We start from the raw sequence: 17418 nt of genomic DNA on the forward strand, positions 1-17418 counted from the left end.
CAGGGCATGGAAAGCCACAATAAGAAAAGAACACAGATGTTTCTGCAAACTCACAGAATTTATCGGAGACTTTTCATTTCTCGAATACACAACGTGTTTTAGAGAAAGCCAACCGTCATGACATCATTTATAAATTACATTTATTCCATATATCTCTGTAGATATGAATTGACAATGACCACAGTAAAAAAAAAACACATAACAATGAAAATCCAATTTTAATTCTTTATTTTGCTTCCTGCAAAGGTATAAATGTTGCATGAAGCATCCGCATTTTACCATTTCCTGTTGTATTGAGATGACTACATTTTAGAACAAATGTGGTTTTGTCGGACGAGTGATCTGTCAATGTCATTCACGGAGCAGCACCCTGTATGGAAGAAAATAAAGGAAGAGAAATAAGCATTAGGATTACCAAAGTTCCACATCATATTAGTAGGAATAATCAATCATAATACTTTGCTTTGTTTTAAAGCTTTACCAGTTTAACTAGGATGTTTTCCTTTTAGAGAAAGCTCTCCATTTGCTGTTTCAAGTATCCCTAAAGTCAGGGGTGCGGTTTGGCCCAGGACAACTAAGGGGCCCACTTGGGGCCTCACCCACAGCTGGGGCCTCCCATGCTGTCAGGGCCGCCCTGTCGGTAACTTGTATGGCCGCCACTGCCTCCCTGTCACCCACACACATTTCAGATCAGCAGCAATGTGAACAGAGAGGTGAGTGGCACAGTGACCATGGAGTACACGTCAGATGCGGAAGTGAGGTCATTGCTCTTTTCCTGCATTTGAAGTTTGCCACACAGTTACTATGAACTGCTTTACTCTCTTTGGGTCACTGTTGACCTGCAGGTCTGTGATTGTTGGGAATGGGGAGGCAACAAAAAGTTACATACCCCACCGACACCAATGGCCTATATGGGAAGGGGTGGGGGGACTCCTTGGCTACCTAAACTGGGAATAGATATCTATACTGTGGGGATACCTTGGCTACCTATACTGGGGTAGGCTACCTAAACTGGGGGGGGGGGGGGGGAAACCTTGGCTACCTATACTGGGGGTGGCTACCTATACTGGGGGGAAGCCTTGGCTATTATTATTATTATTATTATTTATATAGCGCCAACATATTACGCTGCGCTGTACAGTGTATATATATATATATATATATATATATATATCTTGTCACTAACTGTCCCTCAAAGGAGCTCACAATCTAATCCCTACCATTGCCATATATCTATATTATGTAGTAGTGTAAGTACTGTAGTCTAGGGCCAATTTTTTTTAGGGGGAGCCAATTAACTTATCCATACGTTTTTGGAATGTGGGAGGAAACCGGAGTGCCCGGAGGAAACCCACGCAGACACGGAGAGAACATACAAACTCTTTGCAGATAGTGCCCTGGCTGGGATTCGAACCAGGGACCCAGTGCTGCAAGGCGAGAGAGCTAACCACTACGCCACCGTGCTGCCCCACGGGGCTGGGGGTGGCTACCTACACTGGGAGGAAGCCTTGTCTACCTATACTGGGGTGGCTACTTATATGGGGGGTGAACCTTTGGTTGCCTTCCTATACTGGAGGGCTATGTATTTTTAGGAGGATAACTGTGGCTTGCTTTTATTACTGGAGATGAAACCTCTGTGGGTAGAGGGCCAGCAATTATGTGCTGCTTGGGACCACAAAAACCTTTGCAGTGCCCCTGCCTGAAGTGCAACAAAATGACATACTTACCTCAGTAGTGGGAAGAAGCCTCTGGATAGTCTTTAGACTAGAGCCTCTAGAGCCAAGTTTCTTAACATGTGGTACATTTACCCCTGGGGGTACTTACACTTCTTACAGTTAATCTATTACAGTGAGTTTTTGAATTAAAGAAACAATAAATCATTTTGGTTAATTAACACCACAAAGGGATGTTTAAAAAGCATTTGTACACAAGTATGTAGCATTCCTCTTGAATATATATGTGTCAAGGGGTACTTAAGGTGATATTATTCTGAATAGGAGATACTGGGCAAACACCACCTTTCAAAAACGAGTATGTGTCATATGAATTGTGAGACGCACTGGTCTGGAGGCTACCCGGATGCTCAAATAGCTCACTGTTCCAGTGCTGGGTGTCAAACTCAAATATAAAATGGGCTGAAATTGTACACTGGGACTTAGTTGCAGGCCAACTTCAATGTCTACTGGCCACCTTCCTCTCTTATGAAGTTCCCAGGTGTCTAATGGCCCCCCCAACCCCTTCACAGTTCCCTGGTGTCCAGTGGTCCTCCCTTCCCTATACAGTTCCCTGGTGTCTAGAGGCCCCCATCCTCCCCTATACAGTTCCCTGGTGTCTAGAGCCTTGCCCCTCCCTCCCCCATATGTCTTCCCTGATGTTGTAGGGCTCCACCTCCAATATAGCTTCCCTGGTGGCCTAAAGTGGGCCAAACATAATGCAAAGTAGGGAAACCACTTAGGGCCAAATTGAACGGCTCTGAGGGCCAGATTTGGCCCACGGGCCAGAGTTTGACATGTATGCTTTATACCCATTCAACTCAGCTTGAGTCAAACAGGTTTATTCTGGACATAAGCAGCTGTGGACAAGTGTATATGGATTGTGAGTGCCCAAGTAATGTCTGCACATGCCCAGAATGAAGAACTCCTGTAGGGAAGGAAAAAGCCAGGTACACGCAGTTTTGTTCTACTGGGCATGTCTGGGCCTTACTCGTGCATGCCCAGTCCGGCAACCACAGCAAGGAGTGACCACAAGGAGAGGGTCTCTGCACAGGAATGGTGGGCTCTACACGGCTCATGGAAGTCTGTAGACCATCCAGAGGCTTTGAGCTGCTGAAGTAAGTCTCTAACTTTTTACTTTTGAATCACTTTAGTTGTGCTTTAAGGGCTAGAATTATTGTTTGAATTTAGAAAAACTGGTGGACATTATTCAGCTTCCAAATCATCTACAATAGAAAAAAAAAGCAATTTTTCTCTACAATAATGTTTCTACTGTATTAAAGCAGACCTGAACTCAGAACTTCCTCTCTGCTCTAAAAGATAAGCAACAGCATAATAATCTTGAAAGAAAAACATTTCTTTGTTACAGCTGATACAAATCCTGCAATAAATCTGCAGTGTGTCTACTTCCTGCTTTCATGGAAGCAGACATATTGTTAACATCCTGTGTTTACCAATTAGCTGCTCTGCCCTGGCATCCAGCTGACACAGCTGAGAGATCAAATTACTCTAGTGATTAGTCACAGATGAGGGGGGATTAGACAGGCTAAACTCTCTAAATACATACAGTGTGCATTTCTCTATGTTTTCGTTCAGTCCTGTGCAAGAGTTCAGGTCCACTTTAAATCCTTCAAATATTAGCGTTAGATAATTAACTTTGTAAAAAATAGTAGATTAATGAGTAGCTGCTATAAACATTCATTAACAGGCTTTTGTTTGAAGGGATTAACAAACAACATCAAAGATTTAGCATTTAAAGTGAGGATTAGCTGTGTAACAATGTGCATAGAGGAGTTTGCTGGGCGGATTGAAGAACCAGTCAGTCATCATTGGATAATTTGGATTGGGGTGAAGTTGTTCTATGGGAAGTGTCAGAGATGCCTGACTCTCCTGTCATGAGTTCACTTTTAATTAACGGATTGAATTATATGAGTTATTTTAAACTATTACACCTGAAATGAATATTCTATTCACCGTACAAAGGTATGAGAAACTAATTAGAGATGCATTCTAAGAAAAATGCTTTGGGCAGCTATTTACATTACATTAAATAAATCTGTCGCCAGGGGCGTAACAATAGACCCTGAAAGAGATGCAGCCCCAGCGGGGCCCAGAAACCGCAGGGTGCCCCGTGGGGGGAGAAGTTTCTTTCCCAGTCCCAGCAATATATAGATATAGGAAATGTTTTTAATGCTAAAACCAAAGAAACTTACAGTAAAAGTGGTTATCCTAAATAATTTACTGCATCCTACTATATGTCACATTCCTCTTTAAGTGCTTTATTAAAAACCTGATCATGAAGAAACTGAAGTCACCCCCCCCCCCCCCTGGATCCCCCCATCCCCGCTCCCCCTCCAGCTATGTGAGGCAAAAGGGCAAGTCATTACCTTTCTTCCTCTGCTCGCCGCGTGACTCTCACTAGAGGGCGGCATTGCAGGAAGTCACGGCGAGCAGAGGAAGTAACGTGCTTCACCGCTCGCTCGCTTATACTTTTGCCGCACATAGCTGGAGGGGTAGAGTTGAGCCGAAATTTTCGTAATTTCGCATTACTATAATTACGCATGTGAAATTTGCGATTACGATGCGAAATTACGGTAGCGTAATTGCCATTAAAATCGTAATTGAAAATACCGTAAGCGTAATTTTCAACGCGTAATTTCGCGTTTCGTTCATGCCGTAATTTCGCATTAAACGCTACCGTAATTTCGCGTTAAACCGTAACGCTCCGTATAATATAAAAAAGCCGCCGACTTTAAGGGTTAATAGCAAAGCCCCCTTAAATGCTAAGAGCCTCAGATTTGGTGAATATATTAAGGAGATCAGGAGGAATAAGAGGAAAATTTTTTTTTTAAAAAGACCTTATAGTTTTTGAGAAAATCGATGTTAAAGTTTCAAAGTAAAAATGTATACATTTAAAAACCTGCCGACTTTAACGGTTAATAGCAAAGCCTGCTTAAAGTTTAGGAACACCAAATTCCTAGGGTATATTAAGGGGATCAGTGGGAATAAGAGGAAAAAAATTTTTTTCAAAAAGACCTTATAGTTTTTGAGAAAATCGATTTTTAAGTTTCAAGGGCAAAAATGTCTTTTAAATGCGGAAAATGTCAGTTTTTTTTGCACAGATAACAATAGTGTATTATTTTCATAGATTCCCCCAAGTGGGAAGAGTTTTACTTACTTCGTTCTGAGTGTGGGAAATATAAAAAAAAAACGACGTGGGGTCCCCCCTCCCAGACCCCTTTAACCCCTTGTCCCCCATGCAGGCTGGGATAGCCAGAATGCGGAGCACCGGCCGCGTGGGGCTCCGCACCCTGACTATACCAGCCCGCATGGTCCATGGATTGGGGGGTCTCGGAAGGGGAGGGGCAGCCAAGCTTTCCCCTCCCCCTCCGAGCCCTTGTCCAACCCAAGGACAAGGGGCTCTTCTCCACCTCCGGTGGGCGGTGGAGGTGGAGGCCGCGATTTCCTGGGGGGGGTTCATGGTGGAATCTGGGAGTCCCCTTTAAAAAGGGGTCCCCCAGATGCCCACCCCCCTCCCAGGAGAAATGAGTATAGAGGTACTTGTACCCCTTACCCATTTCCTTTAAGAGTTAAAAGTAAATAAACACACAAACACTTAGAAAAAGTATTTTAATTGAACAAAAAACATAACCATGAAAAAAGTCCTTTAATATTCTTAATTAACCATTAATACTTACCTGTCCCTTTAAATAAATGATCCCTCGCAATATCCTCGGAAATGTTCTATCAGTTACAATGTAACAAAGTTATTACAATGTAACAACTTTGTTACATTGTAACTACGCCGCACCCGACGCCACTCGCCGCTCAGCCGCCGCATACGCGTCCGTGCTGCACGGACCCGACAGAGCTCTGAGCTATATAGCTCAGAGCTCTCTAAGCATCTTTGTATTTGGGCTCCAAGGAGCCCCATTGGTCCTTAGCAGACCAATGGGGTTCCTTCTGATTTGAAGGAACCCCATTGGTCTGCTAAGGACCAATGGGGCTCCTTGGAGCCCAAATACAAAGATGCTTAGAGAGCTCTGAGCTATATAGCTCAGAGCTCTGTCGGGTCCGTGCAGGACGCTAAGTCCCGCCGGCTCCCGCTGCCCTCCCCGCCTCTCCCACATGTCACCCACATGTCACCCACATGTGGGTGACATGTGGGTGACAGATGTGGGCGGGGTGGACAGCGGGGGCCAGCGAGGACTTAGCGTCCTGCACGGACGCGTAAGTGTATGCGGCGGCTGAGCGGCGAGTAACGTCGGGTGCGGCGTAGTTACAATGTAACAAAGTTGTTACATTGTAAGAACTTTGTTACATTGTAACTGATAGAACATTTCCGAGGATATTGCAAAGGGATCATTTATTTAAAGGGACAGGTAAGTATTAATGGTTAATTAAGAATATTAAAGGACTTTTTTCGTGGTTATGTTTTTTGTTCAATTAAAATACTTTTTCTAAGTGTTTGTGTGTTTATTTACTTTTAACTCTTAAAGGAAATGGGTAAGGGGTACAAGTACCTCTATACTCATTTCTCCTGGGAGGGGGGGTGGGCATCTGGGGGAACCCCTTTTTAAAGGGGACTCCCAGATTCCACCATGAACCCCCCCCCCCCCCAGGAAATCGCGGCCTCCACCTCCACCGCCCATCGGAGGTGGAGAAGAGCCCCTTGTCCTTGGATTGGACAAGGGCTCGGAGGGGGAGGGAAAAGCTTGGCTGCCCCTCCCCTTCCGAGACCCCCCAATCCATGGACCATGCGGGCTGGTATAGTCAGGGTGCGGAGCCCCACGCAGCCGGTGCTCCGCATTCTGGCTATCCCAGCCTGCATGGGGGACAAGGGGTTAAAGAGGTCTGGGAGGGGGGACCCCACGTCGTCTTTTTTTTATATTTCCCACACTCAGAATGAAGTAAGTAAAACTCTTCCCACTTGGGGGAATCTATGAAAATAATACATTATTGTTACCTGTGCAAAAAAACTGACATTTTCCGCATTTAAAAGACATTTTTGCCCTTGAAACTTAAAAATCGATTTTCTCAAAAACTATAAGGTCTTTTTGAAAAAAAAAATGTTCCTCTTATTCCCACTGATCCCCTTAATATACCCTAGGAATTTGGTGTTCCTAAACTTTAAGCAGGCTTTGCTATTAACCATTAAAGTCGGCGGGTTTTTAACTGTATACATTTTTACTTTGAAACTTTAACATCGATTTTCTCAAAAACTATAAGGTCTTTTTGAAAAAAAAAATTTCCTCTTATTCCTCCTGATCTCCTTAATATATTCTCCAAATTTGAGGCTCTTAGCATTTAAGGGGGCTTTGCTATTAACCCTTAAAGTCGGCGGCTACCTAACATTGATCCATGCGTCAACTTTTCCGCTTGAGAACATGGCCATACGCATTAATTTCGTAATACCCACAGTAATGCGAAAATTACGCGAAAAATTACGCTTACGCGAAATTTCGCAAAATCCTTCTTCATTACGATTATGTACTTACGGCCATAATCGTAATTACACTAATTACGCGAAATTTCGCGAAATCGTAATTACGTCATTACACTCATCTCTATGGAGGGGGAGCGGGGACGGGGGGACCCATGTGAGGGAGGGGGGCGACCCCCTTTTCCGCCGCTGTGCCTGCTACCCCCTCAGTCATCCTTTTAAAAAAACCGCAAACGGATCAAAAACGTATACTGCAAAAGGGCAGCAGGGATCCGTTTGCGTTCCGGTTTCTGAAAACAGGAGCCCGGACCGCGGATTGCATTCTGCAACCGTGTCTAGTGTGGACCGACCCTTACTGCAGGAAAGTTCATAGGGTCATTAGCTCTGCCCTGTTTTATAGCTTAAAGTACAGAGTGTGGTTTGCAAACTGCAAATATGACAGAATGATGCAATGTTATGAAAAACAAACAACAAAAATTATATCACTGAAAATAAAATATGAGGCTCTTTTCTTTGCTACTAATTTTCGATTCCTTATCTGTACAACACATACAATTCATTATATCATAAGTTCTTTTTTCACTTCAGGTTTGCTTTAAAGGATGGGTTCTATTTGCTTTCTTTTAATCATTAGCTTTCCTCTTTATCATGTTTCACTGCTAGTGCTGCCGAAATTTGGTTTTCTTAATCATGGCTGGCTTCCCTCCCTGGCACATAGTGCTGCTTCTACATCCCACAAAATACGTGGGAACGTTCAACAGCCTCTGCTGGCAAAGTGTGAGATCTGGCGGAATGTTGGTAGGTCAGATTCGCAAAACTGACACATGTGTAAGGAAACCACAGCAGAAGAAACCAGAGCCCCGCCAGAACCCAGCCTGGAAACCTGATGTACTCTCCCAAACCAATTCACCTCACTATATGGGCGGAAACTGACCATGGGAATGCAATATGGATGAGAGGGTGAGGGTGACAGAGTATCAGAATGCCAACGGCCCTTACTACGCCAACATTTCTGGCCAACAGCTGCACCAACCTGTGAGAGCCATCGCAAGCCTGAACTCTTCCCTTAGAATGTCAAGGACTTCTTTCACACCATCTTCTCCCTTAAGGAAAACAACAATGACAATAATGACTACTTGCTCTACAACCACTCTGTCAAACTACTGGATTAGCTGGATTAGCAAAGTCAGTGTGAGACATTCTGATGTGAGACGAAGGTGTAAGCTGAAATAAGGTTTTTAGCAAGATTTTTTACATGTACCTGCTTTTAGTAAATAGTAGATGTGAAATATACATGTACTAAACAAAGCAATAGCAATAAATTTTACACAGTACAATCAAATATTTAGCAGTTGGATGTGGCATAAAAACATCCAGTAGTTCAGATCCATGTTGATGTGGTAGGATCAGCCTGGATTTACATCACAGGTGCCTATAGGCACCCTAGACTCCATGAACTATAAACACCCGCCAAACTGCACCGCAAGTGTGCTGGCTGGCCCAGCTGTCACTTCTTTTTTAGTTCCATTGCCCATCATAGGTAGATACAGGTGCCCCTTAGTATTAGGTCACCAGAGCTATCCTTGGGATTAAAGTGAACCAGAGACGAAGCACCCTTATGTATTTTATCATATATATCAGTGGGAACATTAGAGAAAACACCTAGCCTGCTCTCTGTTTCATTCTTCACTGCTCAGCCTGCTTGTTATCAGCCCTGATAAAATCCCTGACTGAGCATCCAGTCTGGCTTTGCTCAGGAATCATTATAGCTGAGTCATTATAGCAGAGCCAGAAGGGAGCAGGCTTTTGATTAAAAATACATCAGAGAATACAGACTCAGCTATAACAAACAGGGCTGATAACAAACAGGCTGAGCAGTGAAGGATGAAACAGAGAGCAGGGTAGGTGTTTTCTCTAATATTCCCACTGATATACAGTATATGGTATATGGTAAAATACATGAGGGTGCTTCGTCTCTGGTTCACTTTAAGTAGCTAGAGGAGCCCCCGACTGAAGGGAGACCTGAACAGTGGAATGCAGAGACCGGGTTAAGTAACCTCTCATTTACATTCTTCTCAGAACTCTGCATAGGGAGGGAGGAAAGCAGTTAGGGAGATGGTTGAGCTGCTTTTCCCTCTTCAGGTGCCTGTAGGCATATGCCTGTAGTGGCTTATGGTTAATCCAGCCCTGGGTAGCATAAGTTCATCAGAAATGAGAAATACTATAGAGAGCTTACAATGTAGTCCGCTGGATAGCGTACTGGTAAGACTGTTGCCTCTGATGCGGGATTTGAGCCTTTGACTAGGGTTTGAATCCTGGCTCAAGCCAGTACATAAACAGTCTTTGGGGAAGGCTCCCTAATGACCGGGTTGCCTGTGGAACGTGCCTAAGTGGCTGCAGCTATGGCGTTATTAGCTCGCCAGGAAAAAAGCGCAAAATATAAATGTTCTGCATCTTATCTTGTCTGAGTCTAGAGGATTTCCTTACTAGGTGAAGAAATTAGGAGACTAACAGATGAGGCAAAAATTTGATGCAGATGTGAACATGGCTGGATTTCTGGAAAGGCTACAAAGGCCTTGGCCTTGCAGGGCTACTGCTGTGGGCGTTGCTTCATATGAAGAAGGCTGAAAAAAGTATAGGTAGGATGCAAATAGAGAGCAAGGCATTGAAAAAGAGAGCTACTGCCCTGGGAAGCTGCGCATGACACAGAGGGGCCGCTGGACATGCAATGGCAGGTTGAATGGTTATCTGAAGAGGCAATTTTCAAGGGTGAATTTGAAGGTTTCCAAGCTTGGAGCATGGTGGACACTCATGAGAAGTGTGAGAGTGAGAGGAGGTGAGACAATGAGGGATTCCTGAGATGAACAAAGGTTGTGGGTGGGGTGGTATTTGGAAATTAGTGAGGAAATGTATGGCGATTACAACTTGGATGGAGAGCCTTGTAAACTATGCAAGCAGGCATAGGTAACTGGTAATGTGTTTTTCAAATACACAATACAATACTTTAATAGAAACAATGCATACCTCCCAACTTTTTGAGATGAGAAACCGGGACACTTAAGCCACACCCCTGACACACACCCAACCACACCCCCTGACACACCCCTAGTCAATCATAATGTGTGTGTATATATATATATATATATATATATATATATATATATATATATATATATTAATATTAAAATCTGCAATTATTTATTAAAAAATGGTGGGGAGAAGGGTAAGGGTGTCCATGGGTGTGGAGGTGAAAAAAAGGATCGAGGCGCCAGCCGGCGGCTTTGGTGTGTGGGATGCTGGTCTGGGATAAGATTGTCCCTCCCTCCCTCCGAATGTGCCCCCCAGTGTCCCCCTGTATAGAGAGATAAGAGCGGAGCGGGCAGTCTTACCATTCCTCCTCGCGTACTGGGCATCTCTGGCTCTTCTCCGCCTCCTGCTTCCTGTGACGTCACAGGAAGTAGATGGAAGCAAGAGATGCCCGGTAAGCGAGGAGGAATGGTAAGACTGCCCGCTCCGCTGCACTCTTATCTCTCCATACAGGGGGACCCTGGGGGGCACATTCGGAGGGAGGGAGGGACAATCTTATCCCAGACCCGCATCCCACACACCACAGCCGCCAGCTGGCGCCTCGATCCTTTTTTCACCTCCACTGCCTGCCGGGACACAAGGGGGGGTATCCCGGGACAGCGGGACCCCTCCCCCAACCCGTGACCGTCACGACGAATACGGGACGGTTAGGGCCCCTGCTAATGGGACAAGATTGTGAGCCCTTCTGAGGGACAGTTAGTGACAGGACAATATACTCTGTACAGCACTGCGTAATATGTGAGCGCTATATAAATAGTTAAATAAATAAACTACAATAACCTCTTGGCTATTGTATGGCAGAAGTCATATTTACCTGATAGGCCAAGCCCCATATTGCAGGACGTCCAATGAAAACTGCTCTGGCACCCAGAGCTAAGGCCTTCAGCACATCCGTTCCTTTCCTCACCCCGCCATCTAGATACACTTCCACTTTCCCTTCCACCGCTGTCACAACTTCTTCCAGCACATCAAGCTATGGTAAGGAGGGGAAACATGTTTTATTTATACAAAAGAGCACAAGTCTCTGAACACCAAACACAAATGTATCCATCAGGTATCCAACTGCTGTGCACACCTGGATGTTCAACCCTTACAGTGAGAAAAAAAGAAACTCAGCCTTGTTCTAAAATGCACTAGGACTAGCACTACGTACTTATGTTTATCTGGTCATATTACGGGAGACAGAAACATGAAATAAAGAGATCTCACAGTTTTCATATTTTTTTCTCCAGACATAAACGCCAACAACACTCACCGTTGCAGGAACACCATCTAACTGGCGTGCGCCGTGATTGGACACCAGGATGCCGCTCACTCCATGTCTGACAGCTTCTTTAGCATCTTCAGCTGGAATAAAGAAACACTCAGTTACAGTGCCTTATGGCAGTGGATTAAAGTGAACGCCAACTCTTGCATAGCATACAATAAAAAGTCTTTATTCCACCTATAATTGCTGAAGAAAGGAACTTCTCTGTGTTCTGTGTTTGTTTAACCCAATCAATGTGACTAAATAGCTCTTATCAGCAACTGTAAGTAGACTGCAGGGGATTTCTACAGTAAACACTGAGGCTTAACTCTTTCAGTCCCCCCTGCAGAAGTGAATCCAATCTAAACTTTATGGTCTTTTTTACGATTTTCATAAATTGTAATAAAGACTTTTTTTCCATACAAGTTATCAAGTTATTAAGCTGTGGCTAATCTTTTAGACCAGAGAGGAAGTTCTGAGTTTAGTCCCTCTTCTAATCACACCAACAATGAATAAATCAAAATAACAATAGTGAGAAGCAGGTGAAGAAGATGTTGTACTAGGTTTCTAAAGTGGTGAGCATTTTAGGTCTTGTTCCCATTACATGCGTTGCCGTTTGTATTTGTGCGTGCGTGCAATGCATGCAGGAGGCAGACACGCACGAACATCAGAAGTGCATAGACTGCACTGACTGATGTTTACGCTGCATGCGTTCTGTACCAGTGTGGTGCGCGACTGCATGCTGCACGCATTTTTTAGCAAAACACTCGGCTGACCCATTCACTACAGTGAATGGGATCAGCCATGCAACGCATACAAAGGCAGATGGCGTGCAATCGTACACATTGCGTTCCGATGGCACGGCCATCTGCGTGTGATAATGTGAACAAGGCCTTAGTGTAGGAATTTAGCACCCTGGATGGCACCATGTCCCTGTCCACTAAAACTAACTACCCTGACCTTATTATGTACCCAAATTATCAGCATGGAAAGCACCAAGATGAGGATGCTGAACACAATTCTATTCAGTTGTTTGGACATTTTTTACTCAAATATTTCGTTATTTCAAGATCACTGTGGTTTAAGAATGGAAGATGTAAAGGGGAACTTTAGTAAAAAGGGGAAAAAATAAATGAATACATCGCAAAGGGAGGTAATAGAAGAGAGATCAAGAAATGCTTAATATTCGCCATGTAATTTGTTTATGTTGTTTGATCCACAATCAGCCTGTGCGTCATCATTAGTGATGCTCAAATACCCCTTTTTAAAATTCGAGTTTGGTCGAATTCGAATAGTAAATTATTCGAGGTCAGTCGAATATTCGAGTCGAATAATTTTTACTATTCGATTCGACCTCGGACTTCGAGCTCACTATTTGAGTCGGTATTCGAGCTAACTATTCGAGCTGACTATTCGAATTGGCCTTAAATAGCTTCCCAACACTTGTTTTGAGGGTTAATGATGCAAGAAACATATTTTTTTCCAAGTGACAACAGCAAGTGATTATGTGGGGATGTTCCTTTAAAAAAAAAAAAAGGTGAAAAGAGAAGTTGTGTCCAGAATTTTGTTCAGTACTGTATATACTTCTTCTTCTTCTTCTTCTTTATCTTCTATATCTTCTTCTTCTTCTTCTATATCTTCTTCTTCTTCTTCATCTTCTTCTTCTTCTTCTTCATCTTCTTCATCTTCATCTTCTTCATCTTCATCTTCTTCATCTTCTTCATCTTCATCTTCTTCATCTTCTTCTTCATCTTCTTCATCTTCTTCATCTTCATCTTCTTCATCTTCTTCTTCATCTTCTTCATCTTCATCTTCTTCATCTTCTTCTTCTTCTTCTTCTTCATCTTCTTCTTCATCTTCTTCATCTTCTTCTTCATCTTCTTCATCTTCATCTTCTTCATCTTCTTCTTCATCTTCTTCATCTTCTTCATCTTCATCTTCTTCATCTTCTTCTTCATCTTCTTCATCTTCATCTTCTTCATCTTCTTCTTCTTCTTCTTCTTCTTCATCTTCTTCTTCATCTTCTTCATCTTCTTCTTCATCTTCTTCATCTTCATCTTCTTCATCTTCTTCATCTTCATCTTCTTCATCTTCTTCTTCATCTTCTTCATCTTCTTCATATTCATCTTCTTCATCTTCTTCTTCATCTTCTTCATCTTCATCTTCTTCATCTTCTTCTTCTTCTTCTTCTTCTTCTTCTTCTTCTTCTTCTTCTTCTTCATCTTCTTCATCTTCTTCTTCATCTTCTTCATCTTCATCTTCTTCATCTTCATCTTCATCTTCATCTTCTTCATCTTCTTCTTCATCTTCTTCTTCTTCTTCTTCTTCTTCTTCTTCATCTTCTTCTTCATCTTCTTCTTCATCTTCTTCTTCATCTTCTTCATCTTCATCTTCATCTTCTTCATCTTCTTCATCTTCTTCTTCATCTTCTTCATCTTCTTCTTCATCTTCTTCATCTTCATCTTCTTCATCTTCTTCTTCTTCTTCTTCTTCTTCTTCTTCTTCTTCTTCTTCTTCTTCTTCTTCATCTTCTTCTTCATCTTCTTCATCTTCTTCTTCATCTTCTTCTTCATCTTCTTCATCTTCTTCTTCATCTTCTTCATCTTCTTCTTCATCTTCTTCATCTTCTTCTTCTTCTTCATCTTCTTCTATATCGTCTTCTTCGTCACTTATTTCTCTTTTCATTTTTTTTTTTTTAAAGAAATGCAGCTATTTTTGAGCGTAACAACAAATAGCTGGTGGCGCACGCATGTTGGAAGCGCCATTGTATGTGCTCCCTGGCAGTGGAAACACACAGACAGCAGGAGGTAAATTTAGCAGCAGGAGGAGGAGGATGAGTGTGTGGCAGCATGCAGTCAATGAGGCAGGCAGCGTGACATAATAGCCCTGGTACCTAGCGGTGATACCATGGCTGTAAATAAACACAACAGGAGGTCCCAGACAGCGGTCGTGCAGCCCACATTGTGTCCAATACACAACTGGGACAACACAGTTTTCAACCCGGGCACCTCAGAAAAATTAAACCTTTTTTTGTAATGGTTTTGTAGTTTTGGTTTTACAACCAATTACACAGATATATAGCTATTTTTTGACGTAATAGCTGGTGGCAGAGTGGCAGCAGAAGGTAAATCTGTGTACCCTGGCGGTGGGAAACACAGACAGACAGCAGCAGCAGCAGGAGGAGGAATGGAGGAGAGTAATTATGTGAGCAGCTATTGTTTGACGTAATAGCTGGTGGCAGTGTGGCAGCAGAAGGTAATTCTGTGTACCCTGGCAGTGGGAAACACAGACAGACAGCAGCAGCAGGAGGAATGGAGGAGTAGTGTGAGTGTGGCAGCAGGTAGGCAGCGTGACATAATAGCCCTGGTACCTAGCGGTGATACCAGGGCCGTAAATAAACACAACAGGAGGTCCCAGACAGCGGTCGTGCAGCCCACATTGTGTCCAATACACAACTGGGACAACACAGTTTTCAACCCGGGCACCTCAGAAAAATTAAACCTTTTTTTTTTTTAATGGTTTTTTGGTTTTTGGTTTTACAACCAATTTAGCTATTTTTGGACGTAATAGCTGGTGGCAGAGTGGCAGCAGAAGAAGGTAATTCTGTGTACCCTGGCAGTGGGAAACACAGACAGACAGCAGCAGCAGGAGGAGGAATGGAGGAGTAGGCGAGCAGCTATTGTTTGACGTAATAGCTGGTGGCAGAGTGGCAGCAGAAGGTAAATCATCTGTGTACCCTGGCAGTGGGAAACACAGACAGACAGCAGCAGCAGCAGCAGGAGGAGGTATGGAGGAGCAGTGTGAGTGTGGCAGCAGGTAGGCAGCGTGACATAATAGCCCTGGTACCTAGCGGTGATACCAGGGCCGTAAATAAACACAACAGGAGGTCCCAGACAGCGGTCGTGCAGCCCACATTGTGTCCAATACACAACTGGAACAACACAGTTTTCAACCCGGGCACCTCAGAAAAATTAAACCTTTTTTTTTTTTAATGGTTTGTTTGGTTTCGGTTTTGCAACCAATATAGCTATTGTTTGACGTAATAGCTGGTGGCAGAGTGGCAGCAGAAGAAGGTCATTCTGTGTACCCTGGCAGTGGGAAACACAGACAGACAGCAGAAGGGCAGTACACAGCAGCCCACTGTAGGTGTAAAATGTGTGGCTGCAGGCGACGTAATAGTCAAAGTGAACCAGGCTGGCTTAGTGAGCAGGAGCCAGGAGGTGGTAAAGGGTGGTAAGGCACATTAACGATGGTTCCGGCAGCCAGTTCATGTCCCCCTCTCGCCGACAACAGGGGCCAGGAACTCGCCTTCCACCCACGCCTGGTTCATCTTGAGAAACGTCAGTCTGTCCACAGACTTGTGAGACAGACGTGAGCGTTTCTCGGTGACCACGCCACCAGCTGCACTGAAGCAGCGCTCGGACAGCACGCTGGAAGGGGGGCAGGACAGCACTTCCAGGGCGTACTGCGCTAGCTCGCTCCAGATCTCCATGCGCTTGACCCAATACTCCATGGGATCAACAGGGGCATCGCTGTCAAGCCCGCTGTACGACCCCATGTAGTCAGCCACCATGCGGGTCAGGCGCTGGCTGTGACCGGAGGAGGATGCTGCTGCATGCATCTCCTCTCTAGTCACTGCTGCCGGAGCCTCTACAGTCCTGTAGAGCTCGTGGCTGAGAGACAGCAGGTCTGTGGGGCGCTTGCTGCTGCTGGATGCAGGCACCTGCTGCTGCCTCTGTGCTGGCTGCTGGACAGTGGGGGTGGAAGGCTGGGGGAAGGCTTCCTCCAAGCGCTCAACAAGGGCCTGCTGCAAGCTCCTTATTTGTTGCGCTGGGTCTCCTCCTGCAGGCGGCAGGAACTGGCTCAACTTCCCCTTGAGGCGTGGGTCCAACATCATGCTGATCCAGATGTCCTCCCTCTGCTTCATCTGGATCACCCTGGGGTCCCTGCGCAGGCACGCCAGCATGTGCGCTGCCATTGGGAAGAGGCGGGCCACGTCTGCTGGCACATCGACGTCAGTGCTGTCCTCATCCTCCTCCTCTGCCGCCTCATCCTCTCTCCACCCCCGCACCAACTCAGCTGCGCTGTGCTGATCCCCCTCATCAGCAGCCAGGTCAGGGACCTCCACCAAGTCCTCCTCCTCCTCCCCCTCAGAGGTGGACTGCGCAGCTGGTTGCCGCTCCTGCTGGTCCAAGGCTGCCGCTCCCTGTTCCAGCAAACCATCGAGGGCCCTGTTCAGCAGAGAAACCAGGGGCACCCACTCGCAGACCATAGCATGGTCCCTGCTCACCATGTTTGTGGCCTGCAGGAAGGGAGCCAGCACAAAGCACACCTGCTGCATGTGCCTCCAGTCATCATCGGGGACGATGGACGGGATGTTGCTGGTCTTGTCCCTTCTCCGAGCTGCGGAAACAGTGGCCAGGGCAAGGTACTGGTTGACAGCGTGCCTCTGTTCAACCATACGCTCCAACATCGCCAGGGTGGAGTTCCAGCGAGTCGGAACGTCAATGATCAGCCGATGGCGTGGCAGATCCAGCTCCTTTTGCACGTCTTCCAGGCTCGCACAGGCTGCAGCCGAGCGCCGGAAGTGACGCACAACATTCCTTGCCGTTTCCAGCAGTTCGCCCATCCCCTGGTAGGTGCGCAGGAACTTCTGCACCACCAGGTTCAGCACGTGGGCAAGACAGGGGATGTGGGTCAGGTTTCCCCTGTCTATGGCAGCAACCAGATTGGCCCCATTGTCGGACACCACCTCTCCGACTCTGAGGCCTCTGGGGGTCAGCCAAATCCTCTCCTGCTCCTGGAGTTTGGCCAACACGTGGGCTGCCGTCAGCTTGGTCTTGCCAAGGCTGACCAAGTGCAGCAGCGCTTGGCAGTGGCGGGCCTTCACGCTGCTGCTGAGGCGGGGGGTTTGGCCAGGTGTGGCGGAG

General features: G+C 45.3%; 2 protein-coding genes across 2 annotated transcripts in view; one reads left to right on the forward strand and one right to left on the reverse strand.

The window, feature by feature from the left end:
- Positions 1-211: 211 nt before the first annotated feature.
- Positions 212-17418, reverse strand: part of HAO1 (hydroxyacid oxidase 1) — a 36956-nt gene continuing 19749 nt past the window's right edge. Inside the window, exons 5-8 of the mRNA XM_068279626.1 lie at positions 11498-11589; positions 11057-11215; positions 8189-8258; positions 212-370 (exon numbers count right to left, since the gene is read on the reverse strand). Of these exons, the coding sequence (XP_068135727.1) occupies positions 303-370; positions 8189-8258; positions 11057-11215; positions 11498-11589 (389 nt within the window). The 3' untranslated portion in view covers positions 212-302. The remainder of the gene's footprint in view (positions 371-8188; positions 8259-11056; positions 11216-11497; positions 11590-17418) is intronic.
- On the forward strand, positions 13101-14141 carry LOC137570927 (uncharacterized; the record flags this gene model as incomplete). The annotated part of the gene is made up of 1 exon (XM_068279625.1): positions 13101-14141. A coding segment is annotated over one exon (1041 nt), but the record flags the coding sequence as incomplete, so codon positions are not given.

This window comes from Hyperolius riggenbachi, chromosome 4, assembly GCF_040937935.1.
Source record: "Hyperolius riggenbachi isolate aHypRig1 chromosome 4, aHypRig1.pri, whole genome shotgun sequence".
NCBI classification, from domain to species: domain Eukaryota; kingdom Metazoa; phylum Chordata; class Amphibia; order Anura; family Hyperoliidae; genus Hyperolius; species Hyperolius riggenbachi.